The following is a 14,215-nucleotide window of genomic DNA, read 5'->3' as shown; positions in this document are numbered from 1 at the left end:
CTCATGGGTATAAATAATTCCTGGTAATGATGTGCATGTTTCCTCAGTGGACCGAAGCTTTTCCACGTAGACAAGCCACTGCTGCTCTGTGGCTAAGATCCCATGGGAGAGGAACGCTTCTTGAACTTCATAGTGATTGGGGATCCCACGTTATTTGGTCAAGTGCTACGAGTCTGTGCCATTTGGCCAGTTCTCATCAAAACCCCCTTGGGTCGGAGTAAGCGCCAATGAGAACGTGATCGGAAATCTCCCCCTAATATCAGGAGAGCTGGCTGATTCTGCAGCCCAACAATTATCACTTGACTCACTGGCTAAAATACTTTTAGACAACCACATAGCCTTCGATTTCCTACTTGCTGAACAAGGAGGCATTTGTACGATTGCAAATACTACCTGGATAAACACTTTTGGAGAAGTAGAAACTCAATTACACAAAATGAGGACACAAGCCCAAATTTCACCTGACTCTCTCTGGTCCTTTGATTTGTTCAGCTGGCTACCTTCAGGTCTAGGGTCATGGTTTAGAACCGTCATACAAACTAAATGTCATATTATTTTTCATTCTGCTTTGCATATTTTTTATGGTTTTGTTTTGTTTTTGTTTTGGCCACACCTCGTGGCTTGTGGGGTCTTAGTTCCCCAACCAGGGATTGAACCTGGGCCTTTGGCAGTGAAAGCACAGAGCCCTAACCACTGGACAGCCAGGGAATTCCCCATTTTTAAACTTTGTACATGTTGCCTGTCAACCCCCTGTAGAAATGACACAATGAATAGTATGATGTTGGCTTAATGCCTTGAGATGACTGCCCATGCCTGTACCTTCATAAGACAAGATTTTAAGAGGGAAAATGGCTGAGAGTTCCTCCTTCTTTGTTAGTCAAATGTGGGCTCACTTGGTTTCAATCACTATGCCTTCTCCTCTGATGTGAGACATGACGTCCAGGAAAGGTCCTGGTGCTGAGGGACAAAACACAATTCCACTAAAACTGATCAGTGATGCTCTCAAGGAAAGATCTTCATCTAAAGGGGGGAATGTGGAAATGAGCAAAGGAAAGCTCAATCAGAATGGGGTAGGGAAGCTATGATGGGAGGGCTCTCAAGCATGCATCTCTCACCACAGCTCACAGACCCAGCAGGAAGGAAGGTCTCCATCTGGCCCAGCGACAAGCTACCCACTGATTGCAGCCAATGGAAAACCACCAGGGCCCTCCTAATTTCCTCCTAAAACCTAATAAAAGCTGACCTTCCGTTTGTCTCCTCCAACTTGCCAGTTTGCTTGTCCTAAACTGAAATTCTTCTGATTCCAAATAAACTCATTTTGGCTAAAGACCTTATGCCGTTCTTAAGGTCAACACCTTTAACCCGGGCCGAGTGTCTTGATGGCTGATCCTACCTGGGTTCTGTCTCTAGGGATGACCCGAGTGTGGGCTCCATTTCTGAGGGGTGATACCCAGCTTGTGGGTCCATCTCTGAGGGGTGACCCCTGGCCTAGTCACCATCTCTGATGGTAAAGCCAGCCTGAGCTAAGTTGACCCGTTTTAGGGGCACTCTGACAAGGGCCTGAGGGAATGTAATTTTCACATTTCATGTGACCAAAGGCAAACGTCCCTCACCACGACCTGTTTCCTCATTGCCACATTCATAACTGTACTTGCACTGTATCCAAGAAACACCGGTGTTTCTCAGCGACCCCACCTCACCCCTTGCTCTTGCTGCCCTGCCTGTCTCGGGACCCTATTGTCAGAAGGATGCCAACATTGAACCAGAGATGTGCTGCCTGCCCCAACTGCCATGTGATGGGGGCAAGTCCTGGCTACTGCATAGCAACCAACGCCTGGTCATCCCACGCGGGGGCCGGGGCCACCCGCCATGCAGAAACACAGCCCTGAAAGAGTGACAGCCCTGATTCCAGGTAGAGCTTCCACAACTTAAATTTTTTAATTCAAAAATAAACTTTGCAATGGGAGAGGCCACAACAGTGAGAGGCCCGCGTACCGCAAAAAAAACAAAACAAAAAAATAAACTTCATTACATAAAATGCAAACTTGGGGAAGAGCAAAACAGATTCCACAGAACTCCACACTCATTCTCTAGGATTGTCAGTACTGAGGCCTGGCGCTGACTGAGCTGTCCAGGCCATCTTTGCTGGCTAGAGAAGCCCAAGCTGGAGAGAGTGAGGGAGCCCGGCAGCCGTCCTTCTCCAACGGGGCTATGAGTGGCCTGCCCCTGTCCTTCCATGTTCAATTGCTAACAGTCTGTAAGCCCCATCCCCATTCTCTCATTTGTATCCCACATCTGAGCAGGATGATAAACCCAGGTGCTCCCTCCTTTGGCACCTGTGGGAGATTCAAACCTCGCCGGGCCCTGCCCTTGGCAGGAACTCACACGGCCCCTCTGACCACAAGAAAGTCCTGGGCTGGGCTCCTGTCCTTGCTGTCAAGCCACTCTAGACCTGCTGGAGAGCCCTGCCCTGTCCTCCCCAGAGACCTCGATGACATAAGGACCCAGCCTCCCCAAACCTCGATGTGGGTGGCTCAGTCTCCACACCCAAACATGAGCTGGGGTGGCTCCACCTGCCCTGCGAGGACTGTGACAGCAGTGCCGTGAGCTGGTCTAGGTGGCCTAGATGCTGACCCCCGCCCTTTCCCCACACCAACCTGCTGCCTGGCTCTCGCTCTAGCTGTACTGCTCTGTCGAATCCAGCAGAGCCTCGCTTATGGATTTAGTTAACCGAAACCGGCAGTGTCTACAACTAACTGGTATCTAGGGACAGGATTATGGGATTGGCCCTCTGTAAAGTGGCCCTAGGTTGTGTCTCAGCCTGGACCTCTGTTTCAGAACAAAGCTATATGTGACGCTAGGCTCAAGGGAATGATGCTGGCTGCATCTCACCCAGGCACTGGCCCCATCTCTGGGGGCTCAGGAGACAGACGACGCCCTGTGTGAGACATGGGGCCGGCAGGTGGTCACTCACGAAACAGCAGTCTTTAGGGAGAAAAAACAGGAGCCCTCTCCCCCACTTGAGTCCCAGGATGTGTGCCAGGGAGAGGACTCTTGACTGCAGGCCATCTGCCCATCTACCCCCAACCCAGGTGCAGCGTCTCTGGTCCCTCACCATCACAGCTGTGTCTTTGGTTTCTTCCCAGAACGGAGGTGCGGTGGCCGTGGTGACTGAGCCCCCTGCCGCTGCTGCTGCAGTTTCTTTAGCGCCCTATAGGCGTTCACAGCCCGCTCTCTCTCCTCCGCCACGATCCGCTGTCTGGCCAGAGAGGTGGTCAGAGGCTGGGACACACCGCCAGGGCTTAAAAGCATCTTCAGCATCAGCGATTTCTTGCCAGGCTGAGGAAGAGAGAGAGGGAGGTTGAGGCACAGATTCAGGAAGGAGGGGAGGTAACAAAGAGCCTAGGCCAGCCCAATAGCTTAAGCCCAGTGAGAACATGGTGCTCTCCACCTGTGTGCCCTGAACCAGGCAGCACCGAGGGGCAAAAAGGGCAACTCCCCCACCCCTGCTTACCTGGTCCCTACTTGTGCTCATCCTGGGCTTGGCAGTCAGCTCTGGGGGCTGCAGGGCAACCTCACCAAACTTCACCGTGTCTGGAGGGGCAGAGAAGAACAACTGAGGCCTGCTGCCCACACAACCACTGCAGCCCTGGAACCCGGAGCCACTGTCCACCCACCTACCGACCCTGGGGAGACAAAGCTGCCCCGAACCAGGGCTGACACAATTGCTTTGTGAAGAGCTACCTCGGAGTAGCTCCTGCTCCAGCCTTTCTGCTGCCTTTTCCTCCCTCCTCTGCTGGACCTTAACCAGCCGTCGCTTCTGGAACCTGGGAAGAGAGCACAGTGCTGTTCACTTTCCTAAACTCTCAATTCACTGGACTCAGGAAGAGGCAGAGGTCACCCCTGCCCACGAGGGATGCATCAGGAAAGACCCCAGGTGGCTGCCTCTGAACCCCAGGACCCACAGAGAGCGCTCCGAACCTAGGAGGCCCCTCCAAAGTTCCAAGTCAGGGGTCCTCAGCGGCTGCGGCTGTACCTCTACAGCCCATCGGACAATGTCTGGAGATGTTCTGTGTTGTCACAACGTCGGGGGGAGAGGGGTGCTCCTGGCACCTCATGGGTGGAGGTCAGGAATGCTGCTCAACGCCCTACAGTGCACGGAATGGCCCCCACCCCAGAGAATCAGCTGTCCCACGTGTCAACTGTGCTGCTGTGTGTAAACGGCCCCGCACAGCAACGTGTGTGACATGGTCCCTTATTGTTACTAGAATCAACATTCAATGAGTTTTAGAGATCACTGTGGCTTTAGGTGGTACCTGGGATATGTTTTGTGTGATGTAATTTTCACTGGCTAACGTAAGTACATGTATGGTAAGAATCTGGACGTAAGGAAACTCTACAAAGCTGAAAATGATCTAACTTTCACAGCTTTTAAAAGAATTTCTTCCTCTTTTTTTTTTTTTAATTTAGGCCACACCGCATGGCATGCGGGATCTTAGTTCCCCAACCAGGGATCGAATCCACGCCCCCTGAAGCGGAAACTTGGAGTCTTAGCCCCTGGACCACCAAGGAAGTGCCCAGTTTTAGAGAAATTTCTGATGAAAGCCTGGCTTGATTCAAGACAAAAGTTGCAGTAAAGGCAGAAACACATCTCAAAAAGCATTTGTTTGCTGAAACTACTGCCCCAGCTCCCACCCACAGGCTCAGGGAGGTGGCACACAGCTTGCATCCCAGACTTCTCCAGGGCTGAGGGTAGGGATGGGCAGGGGAGCCGCAGCTGGTGGTGGGCTTCCTCCTGGTGCCAATTTCACCACTTTACTCACCAGGAAGCTGTCTGAGAGGTCACAGAACTTGTACAAATGACATAGCTACAGACTCTCAAATCTCTTCTGCGCTGGAAAGGTGAACCCTGGAAACCAGTTTCCGTGGGGTAGGCACAGTCCCCTGACGGCCTGCGGGCCCTCCTGGGAGGACACTGAGCCTCACTGTTTTTCTACTTCCCTGAAACAACTGGCCTGGGGTAGACAGCTGGCCCTCAACCTCCCTTGGCTCTTGGACACCTTGATGCTTTCCAGAGAGAGGCACAGACAGAGATAGGCCTTCGGAGCTCTGTGGGTTCAGAGCCTCCCAGAAACGCTGAGGTTAAGTGGCTGCGGTACAGAGAAAAACACCCACTGACTCCAGGTCCTGCTCGGCCTGAATCATGGGGTAGGTGGGGTGCCCCCTGGCAAAAAGATGCTGTCAATACAGAAGAAATCGGTGGCACCCCACAGCCCTGCCTCCCAGCCCCTGCAGCCCCCACTCACGCTTTCTTCCTCTCCGACTTCCCCTTCTTGGGAGCCGCCTGCACCTCAGGCTGCCGGCTGGCCTGGTTCTTGCTGAGGAACAGCACATGCTGCGCCTCCTGCGCCATGCGCTGCACATAGGCCCTGTCAGACTCCCACTTCTTCTGCTCGAACTTGGGTACAGCGATGTCCGGCTCCACTCCCTTTGCTTCCTTCTCCAATGTCTTACTGAAGGCCACCTGGGCTGAGGACAAAGGGAGACCTCAGAGGGGAAAGTTGTGAAGTGAAGGCAGGAGGGAGCAGGTGGCGCTGGGCTGGCCGCCCATGTTCATCTCCCCTCCCCAGGCCACGAGACGGGAAGACCACGTTCACGTGGGAGCTAAAAAGGATCTAAGATGCCAGCTGGGGGGAACCTGGGGTGGGACCCCTACAGCCCACTGGTACATGTCAAAGATGTCCTCTGCAGCTCGGTTGAAAAAGGAAACAGGAAACAACCTAAGTATCCGTCACTAGCTGACTGGCTGAGCGAATCCCCCTACGTTCATCCAGAGACGTCACTGCACAGCTGCTGAGAGCTCGGTAGAGCTACGATAAGGACGTGGAAAGACCTACAAAATCCACTGGTAGTGAAAACCCAGGACACCAAACAATATAGAGAATGATGGTATAGCTTTTACCTCATAAATATGTGAAAATATGCATATTTCCCCTGGGAGGGTAAACAAGACAGACAGACAGCAGTTTCTTTTAGGGGGAGGGAGCAGGATTGAAAGACCGGGAAGGAGGCCACGCCTCACCTCATATCTTTCAGTACTGTTTAATTTCACCACGTGTGTAACTTTATGTCTTTTAAATAACTTAAACCCCAAAAAGAGCTGATTCAATAGAGCATGGTTCAGAATGTGCCATCTTCCATCTGGGCCAGCACCCTCCTCTACCCCTCCCCCTCCTCAACTCTTTATTTCACTATTGCTTTGGTAGCCATCTAACCCCCAATGAAAAGCCTAAGGTTGACAAAGAAATTACAAAACAGCATTGCTGAAAAATCAGTCCCATGTTTGGGAAAACAAATACCTGTACGTGTACACAAAACACAAACACTCTGGACCCCATTCCCCAACATCTGGAGTGTTATCTCTGGCAGAGGCTGACAGCTGGGCACCCTACCTGGCCTTGGGGGAAGAGTGGGAGGGATGAGTTTCTCAGGGGGTCTGATCAACTCCCTCCATAACCTCTAGAAACCATACACTTCTCTCCACCATGATTTCTGCACTCAGGTCCAAGGAACCATCATCATTTCTTGCAAGAGCCTTGCTGGCCTGCAGTGTCCTCTCGCCCCCTCGACTGTTACACAGTGACCTTTCCTTCAAGTAAATCTGAACTGACCGTCCCCTCTGATGGATGTCCACTATTCCTGGGAGGGGAAAATCAACGCTTCCACCATGGCCCAGGAGGCCCCAGGGGCTCCTTTTGGAGCCTCACCTGAAACCACACCGCCACCTGCTGCCAGCCACCACTCTGGCCCTGGTGACACCAGCCTTTGGTCAGTCCTCCACATGCTCCTGCACCGCCTGACTGCTGGGGTGTGGCAGATTTCTTCTGCCTGAAACGCCACTGAATACTTGTGCAATTAAGTAGATTCAAACACGCAAGGCTTTATGGCCACCCAGCATGGGCCTGCAGTTACCCTCTTTCTTCCTCTTCTTGTTACTGATGGGGTTTTTCATCTCCTGGCGGCTCCTCATGATCTCTCGGAGCCGGAAAGGGATTTCCTGTTCATCTTGGTTCTTAGGCTGGCAATTCACTTTCTTCTTTTCTTTGCTGGGAAGGAGAACACGGGGGTGAGACACGTCTCCAATCGAGCATAAGCAGAATCAGAGAAACCGAAGCTGAGCCTGGAGAAAGAAACTTCGCAGGCCACCCTGGCCGCTGTAGTGCGTGCCGGTCAAGGGAACACGGCCCCCCCCCCCCCCCGGAGGCTGTCCCTGGACCGGTTTCTCACAGGACGCTGGGTGGGGGGCGCTCCGAGAGCCCCAGGGAGGCCCGTCACTCCCTGACCTCGTCCAGGATAGCAAAGACGGCGCCCCGGAAGGTGACAAGTGCCACACCGGAGACTCCCTCACGCCTCCGCCCAGCCGGCTGACCCTCCGGGCCGTCCACCGCACGGACCACACAGCGCGCTGGGCCCGGTGCGGGGAGGGGTGCCGGGGAGTCTTCAGGACGATGAGACCGGCACCCACCTGCGCGGCCCCGGCCGTGGCGCCGAGCGCTGCTTCCCCGGCTCCTGCTGCCTCCGGCCCTGCGGTGGCCCTGGGCTCCCTAGCCCAGCCGTCCTCGCCGTCCTCGCCGGCGCCGCAGCTCGGCGCCGGGTTCCCGCCATCTACACACCCTGCGCTCAAAGGAGAAACCACTTCCGCACTCCCGCACGGTCCGGCCCCATGCCCGCCATTTCCGCTTCCTGCGCTCACTGGGGCTGTGCAGCTCCCTGACGGGCCGGGATTGGCCAGAGCGGCCGCCATTCACAGCTCGGGCGGGGCCGACTGGGGGGCGCCTGCGCCGTGGGCCAGGCAGTGGGCGATGCTGCTGTGGAGTGTGGCTCGGGGAGGCTTGGCCGTGTCAGTCGCTGCCCGCGGCCTGGCAAGTACCGGCGAGGAGGGGGACGGGGTGCATTCGGGAGGCCGGGCCCCGCCGGGGCCGAGAAGCCCCGCTCTCCCGGCAGCCGGGCAGAGCCCAGGGTAGCGCCGGCGGGTTCTGAGCTCGTTCCCTGGTCCAGTACCTGTTGAACACCTGCTTTGTGCGAAGCCTTTGGGGAAACCTCAGTGTACAAGGAGTTGGCGCCCCTCGCAAGAGGAGTTAGAGAAAGAAGTAAAGTTTGCGCCTGTGTTCAGTGCTCTGGAGACAGAGCAGGGAAGGGGACCCGGGGGTCGGGGTGGGGGCTGGAGGTGGGGAGAGGGCTGCCCACTGGCCTTTGGGAATGACTTGGGCTTCTCATGTGACAGAGAGAAACAGGGATGAAGGGGTGATGCGATTAGTCAGAATGCTCACGGGGGAGAGACGTGGCAGTACTGGTTGGAGAGGGAGAGGTGGCTGTGTGGGCTGGAGCTCACAGGCTTCTGCCCTCGCCATACTCCTGTCCACCGGGCAGAGGCATCTTAGCTGGAGGTGCAGTCTCAACCCCCACCATCTGCTGGAGGGCACGCATAGTGCGAGGCCTTGAACCCAGCATTTCTCATGAACCTGTGGCTCATCCTCGTACCAAGCGTTACATGCATTTTACAAATGGGAAACTGAGTCTATAGGTGAAGTAACTTTTCTAAGGTTACGCAGGAAGTGAGGAAACTGAGAAAGACGTGGAGCCCCCTGCCAGTGACAGGAGTCCGAAATTTCCCCAGAGCTGGAGGCAGGCAGAGCCTTACCAGCTTTCTGGAGACTCATGTGCTTATCTGAATCCTTAGGGGCCACTATCCAGCTGGGACTGGGGCCAAAGGCTTCCTGGAGGTGGCAGCATTCTTCACAGGATCCGAGTCCGTGAAGGCCACAGAGAGTTCAGGAAGGACCATGTGGAGGGGGGCTCCCAAGCAGGTGCAGCGGGCACTGGGCAGCCCGAGTCCTCCCTGCCTGGTGGGGGCCCCTCAGAACCCCTGTACCCGCCACCCCCTGAGCTCCAGCCCCCCACCAACTGCTGCATGAGCGGCTGCCCCAACTGCGTGTGGGTGGAATATGCAGACGCACTGCTGCAGCACTACCAGGACGGCGGGGAGCGGGCCCTGGCCGCCCTGGAGGAGCACATGGCTGATGAGAACCTCAAGGCCTTCCTCCGGATGGAGATCCAGCTCCGTATGAGGAGTGGAAGCTGAGCCGCCTGGCCAGACAGCCTCACCCCAACAGACTCCTCCTCAGGATGCAGCACAGCCTCCTTTATCCACGGCCCCTTTGTGCAGCTGGTGTCGACGGGATTGTTTATTGACTTTGCCTGAGAATAAATAAGCTCTGTGTGGTGGTTAGACAGGAGGCTTTTGTGTTGTCATCCATAGGCGTGTATTACCTCAAGGAAAGCACGTGCAGATGTCATTGTATGTCCACTGGGCACCTACAGCCTTCACCAACCTGTGAGGTTGGCTAAACCTGTTTCCTTGACTATTCAAGTGACAGTGACCCCAGGGGCCCCCTTCTATGTCCCAGCATCCCAGAAGTCCCAGAGGTCAGCTCTGGTTACTCTCAGTGGTGCAGCAGAGGGAGGACCATCCGGTTCTGAGAGGTTGCTGTTAGCAAAGCTCTGGCAGGCACAAATGCCCGCAGATGGCCTGGAATGTGCCCCATTCATCCAGCTGCAGGCTTTCAAGCTCTGATACCAGTGGCCTGGACAGACAGGGTTAAATGAATTTATGCCTGTTTTATCTTCTCTCATTTAAGGGAAAAGCTTGGGTTGTTATAAGGCTTCACAAAGAATTTGAGCTGATAAGCAGGCCTTCCCAGGTAGGGGCCTTCAATGTAAAGCCAGAGTTTCCCACAGAGACAGATCTGTGGACAAGAGAATGAAACCACACAGCCACAAAACGTGCTGCCATGCTAATGCCTGGGGATACACCCGGTAGTGCGGGCTGTCTTGGCCAGCTAGTGATGTCATCCAGAGGCAGTTTTGGTTGGTTCAGAGAAACATGATTATAGCAATACATGTTTGTTACACTTTATGTCAGAGAGCATCTACTCCAACCCTGTCCTACAGATTTGAAAATGGCCCAGGAAGAGAAAGGTTTCCCTAGAGACAAAAGCACAGCAGAGCCTAGTGGGCTTGGGGCCCCCGAAGGGGTCTACAACATGGAGGTGGATTACCTCAGAGATGTAGGAAGAGGTTTACTGTATTTTTCTCAAAAACACATATTTGTGAAAGATTTTCTATGTGTGTATGATACCAGGGCAGATCTTTGAAGTCCCAGGAGGAAGGAACTAGGGGAAGGGGAGAGATGTACAATAGAAAATGCACCACATGGCATGAGCAGTAGGTGCAAAGGCCCTGGGGTGGAAGAGGCTCCTTGGAGCACAGAGAGCAAGAGGAAGGGATGAGAGGTGAGGCCAAAGAAGTGGATCAGGACAGGCTATGCAGGGCTTTGGGGGCCACAAAGGCAGGTTCCTCAGCAGTCAGGATAGTAAGGGTGGGGAGGCCTAAGACAGCAGCCAGTGCCGTCTCATCCTTGCTTCAAAAATGAGCAGCTTCGGGCTTCCCTGGTGGCGCAGTGGTTGAGAGTCCGCCTGCCGATGCAGGGGACACGGGTTCATGCCCCGGTCCAGGAAGATCCCACATGCCGCGGAGCAGCTAGGACCATGAGCCATGGCCGCTGAGCCTGCGCATCCGGAGCCTGTGCTCCGCAACGGGAGAGGCCACAGCGGTGAGAGGCCCACATATCGAAAAAAAAAAAAAAAAAAAAAAGAGCAGCTTCAGGAGAGTCGGGCTGTTCATGGTCACACGTCCCGTTCCTGCCCTGACCCTGCCCCCTGCTCGTCCTTCCTTCAGGCCCTTGACCGCACCTGAGCCCCTTCCCCCATCTCAGGGAGTCCTCGGTGCTGCTACCCACCCCACAATCTCATTAGTGTGGTGTCAAGGCACAGTCCTAATCAGATTACCCAGCTGCAGGATAAATGCCCAGCCAGCACCCTGCCTAAGGGAGGCCTGCCACTCACACCCATGGTCCCCTGAGACCTGCCCCGGTACTTGGTGAGTAATGACCTTCCCAGGTTGCTTTTCCTGGTGGCCACTTACCCAAGGGCGTTAGTGGGTATCTGCCCAGAGGGTGAGGAGTGGGCGGGATTTTCACCACCATCCTGAGGTCTGGGTCTGGGGGAGGCCACCTACTGCCCTGTTCAGAGAGGACACCCAGCCCATCACCTCCTCTGTTCCTCGTGCCAAATAGTGGTGCAGGCTGTCCCCCAGGCTAGCAATGGTCTCGGAGCCTCAGGCCACACACAGTCAGCCAACCTGAGTGGGCACCAGCCACAGGCCAGGCTAGGGCCAGGGCAGCTTGGGCAGCGGTTTCCATGGGAACAGCATCTGATAGTTGGCTCTCTATCAGGGCTCAGAGCTGCCCACGCCAGGCCTGTGGCCTGGGACTAGAGAAGGGGTCCAGCTGGGCCTACACTACCTAGGCTGTGAGGAGTGGGTGTTGTGGGGTTTGAGCAGCCGGGGCCACCAGACCTGCTGCTGTCCAACTTGGACCCCGTGTAGATCCAGCTCCTGTCCCCTGGTTCCTCTCAGGCTGCTGCTGGTCCCGGCACAGAGACCGAACCTTAGGGAAGGAAGGTCCACAGTGGGGTCCACCGAATCCCAGGTGCCCCGGCACCTACAACCAGGCCTTCCTCGCTGGTAGAACCACCTGTTCTTGCCTCCCGGTTGATCTCAGCCCCTAATACTCTAACAGGCAGCTAGCGGTGGCCCCAGGCTGGAGTCAGGCATTGCAGCCCACAAGTGGGGAGGGGGGCAAGAAACAGGACCCAAGAAGTGGTGCCTGAGCACCGGCTCAGTGCCAGGGCAGCGGCTCCTCTCTGCATCATGTACTTAGCCCCAGAACTTTCTGGGCTTATAGTGGACCCTGAGGAATTAGGGTCTCCCTCTGGTGCTAATAGGCTTAGAGGAAGGTGAGCTGCCCCTGGCCTAGGTCACCAGGGCTTAGGGCCTCGAGGGGGGGACTCCGGGGGAGAGGAGGAGGGGAGGTCACCCTGTGCAGTGGGTTCAAGGACACCAGCAGGTGATGCTGGTGCCCAGTGAGTGGCTGGGGCGGGGTGGGGGGTGGGACGGGGAAGGTAGGGTATTTACCAGCAGAGGGAAGACGCTGCTGGGGCCAGGGCTACACAGCTCGCCTGGGCGTTTCATTGTGACACAGGCCCCTCCCCTGCCCAGGCACCCTGCCCTCCCATTTCTCAGGTTACCGTTATTAGGCTAGGTGCCTAACATGCCACCATGAATGAGGCCAAGTGTCCCACCCCAGGGATTGGGATGGGGAATGCAGGAGAAGGGGGAGGCAGTGAGGAGGGGCATACCGGGGGGCCACCCAGCACTCTCAGCCCCTGCCTGGGGCTCCCTGGGACAGGGGGCTGCTGTTTGAGTCATACTGGGGACCGGTGGGTCTCATGTTTCAGGGTTTCCTCTGCTCTGGTGGGTTGAGACCTGAGAGGTGGGTCGGAAGCAGGAGGGCCCACAGCGTGAGGGAGTCCAGAAGCCGAAGGTCACCGCGGGGTCTCTGCCAGCCTGGCCATGAACCTGGAGCCGCCCAAGGCCGAGATCCGGCCGGCCACCAGGGTGATTGGGGGGCCCGTCACTCCCAGGAAAGGGCCCCCCAAATTTAAGCAGCGGCAAACCAGGCAGTTCAAGAGCAAGCCCCCCAAGAAAGGCGTCCAAGGGTGAGCAGAGCTGTGGGAGGGCTGGCCCTGAGGGGGGTGGAGGGCCCACCTGCTGCACAGGAGGGAGATGGGGCCTTTCTGGTGCTAGAGGCCATGGCAGGGGCCTTCAGGTTGGGGGGCTGGGTGGGGCCTCAGCCACCCTTTCCTGGTGGAAGGTGGTCCCATCCTCTTAAGCAGGTGGTGCGGGTCTTGAGGGCCTGAGCCGGCCTGTCTCAGCGTCCCCTATTCCCTGGCATGGGGGGCGGGGGGTGGAGGAGACTCGGGGGGCGGGGCTCCTGTCACCCTCTCTAGCTGTTCTTGTCTGGAAAGCACACCCACCCGCGGCCACCCAGACACTCAGCCACAGCCCCACCAACTGATATGTCTCCCTGCACCCAAAGAGCCCCACGTGTACACACCCAGGACACACTCAGACACACCGCGTTCCCAGGAACCTGCACTCAAGTGTATGCACACCCCCTCTCCGCTCTTCCTGGCCCTGACCGCTCTGTTCTTGTAGGTTTGGTGACGACATCCCCGGAATGGAAGGCCTGGGAACAGGTATGACGGCCACTAGCGTCCACCCAGGTCCCCCACACTTGTCAACCCCCCAGTGTGCCTGGGGCCCCATCACCCCTGCCCCTGCTTCCTCAGGCAGAGGCTCACTTAGGGCACCACCCCCAGCTGTCCTTCATTTTTTTTTCCCAACTTCAAGCTTCAGACACCACCCGAGTGTGGTTGTTCCTACTCAGCGGGTCCACCAAGTGCTTGGAGGGGCTGGAAAAGACCAAAGCTCTTGCTGTCCCCTCCCCCCAGCAGCAAGGCCCACCTTCCTCTGGCCCCCTCCCTGGGCCTGCTGCACCCACTCTCTTCCTGGGCAGGGCGCCCATTCGACACACCCCAAAGGTGGTATGTCCTGAAAGGAGGGCTCTACACCCTGGACTTGTACTCTCACCATTGGGGTGTGGACAACAGGGCCCGGAGGGGATGGTGGCTCCTGGGGCCATGGGACCCTCCTGGACCCACTGGCCCCCTTGTCCTGCAGACATCACTGTCATCTGCCCATGGGAGGCCTTCAACCACCTGGAGCTGCATGAGCTGGCCCAGTACGGCATCATCTAGCACTGGACCCCGGCCCTTGACCCCTCCATGCCGCTGCCCTTTCTGACCCCTGCTCAGGATTCCTGTGAGCAGGGCCGCCCCCCCACCGGAGGGTTCCAGAGTGTCCAGAGATTGTGTCTGGAGATCCCCGCAAGGCGGCGACCTCAGGCCCATGGAAGCTAGTTGCCAGGAGCCCACCAACTCCCTGCAGGATATCCTCTCCGGCCGGCCAGGCCTGGCTTAACTTCTAGAGACACTGGTCCACAGACCCTCTCCTCCCATGGCTGGAAAGCTAGGGCAGGCCTCCCAGGAGTGTCCCCTGTCCTGCCTGTCTGGGGGTGAGGACAAGCTTCCCCCACTAGCCCTTCCCAGCTGAGGCCCTTGCACTGGCGGAGTGGGTGGCAGGAGTCCTGCGGGCGTCAGTGAAAGAGCAAGACCCCTCTGGACCTGTCACACCA

General features: G+C 56.6%; 2 protein-coding genes across 2 annotated transcripts; one reads left to right on the top strand and one right to left on the bottom strand.

The window, feature by feature from the left end:
• Positions 1–1,913: 1,913 nt before the first annotated feature.
• Positions 1,914–7,705, bottom strand: CCDC137 (coiled-coil domain containing 137). The gene is made up of 6 exons (XM_004275569.4): positions 7,526–7,705; positions 6,973–7,106; positions 5,307–5,529; positions 3,745–3,827; positions 3,515–3,594; positions 1,914–3,339 (listed from the first exon to the last, which is right to left on the bottom strand). The coding sequence occupies exons 1-6, from the start codon at positions 7,663–7,665 to the stop codon at positions 3,118–3,120; spliced, it is 882 nt and encodes a 293-aa protein (XP_004275617.1). The 5' UTR covers positions 7,666–7,705; the 3' UTR covers positions 1,914–3,117.
• Positions 7,706–12,501: 4,796 nt separating this feature from the next.
• PDE6G (phosphodiesterase 6G) lies at positions 12,502–14,179 on the top strand. The gene is made up of 3 exons (XM_004275568.3): positions 12,502–12,677; positions 13,177–13,217; positions 13,702–14,179. Exons 1-3 carry the CDS (start codon positions 12,532–12,534, stop codon positions 13,776–13,778), a joined length of 264 nt encoding a protein of 87 aa, XP_004275616.1. The 5' UTR covers positions 12,502–12,531; the 3' UTR covers positions 13,779–14,179.
• The last annotated feature ends 36 nt before the right edge of the window (positions 14,180–14,215 follow it).

The sequence above is a fragment of the Orcinus orca genome, chromosome 19 (genome assembly GCF_937001465.1).
Source record: "Orcinus orca chromosome 19, mOrcOrc1.1, whole genome shotgun sequence".
Lineage (NCBI taxonomy): Eukaryota > Metazoa > Chordata > Mammalia > Artiodactyla > Delphinidae > Orcinus > Orcinus orca.
This window is presented reverse-complemented; position numbering and strand designations above follow the sequence as displayed.

Bases quoted from the DNA above. Each gene is read 5' to 3' on its own strand.
- PDE6G (XM_004275568.3), top strand. From the start codon at position 12,532: ATGAACCTGGAGCCGCCCAAGGCCGAGATCCGGCCGGCCACCAGGGTG. The intron at 12,678-13,176 runs GTGAGCAGAGCT...CTGTTCTTGTAG, and splicing joins CCCAAGAAAGGCGTCCAAGG to GTTTGGTGACGACATCCCCG. The intron at 13,218-13,701 runs GTATGACGGCCA...CTTGTCCTGCAG, and splicing joins AATGGAAGGCCTGGGAACAG to ACATCACTGTCATCTGCCCA.
- CCDC137 (XM_004275569.4), bottom strand. From the start codon at position 7,665: ATGGCGGGAACCCGGCGCCGAGCTGCGGCGCCGGCGAGGACGGCGAGG. The intron at 3,595-3,744 runs GTAGCTCTTCAC...CTGCCCCTCCAG, and splicing joins GGAGCAGGAGCTACTCCGAG to ACACGGTGAAGTTTGGTGAG. The intron at 3,340-3,514 runs GTAAGCAGGGGT...TCTCTTCCTCAG, and splicing joins TGAGCACAAGTAGGGACCAG to CCTGGCAAGAAATCGCTGAT.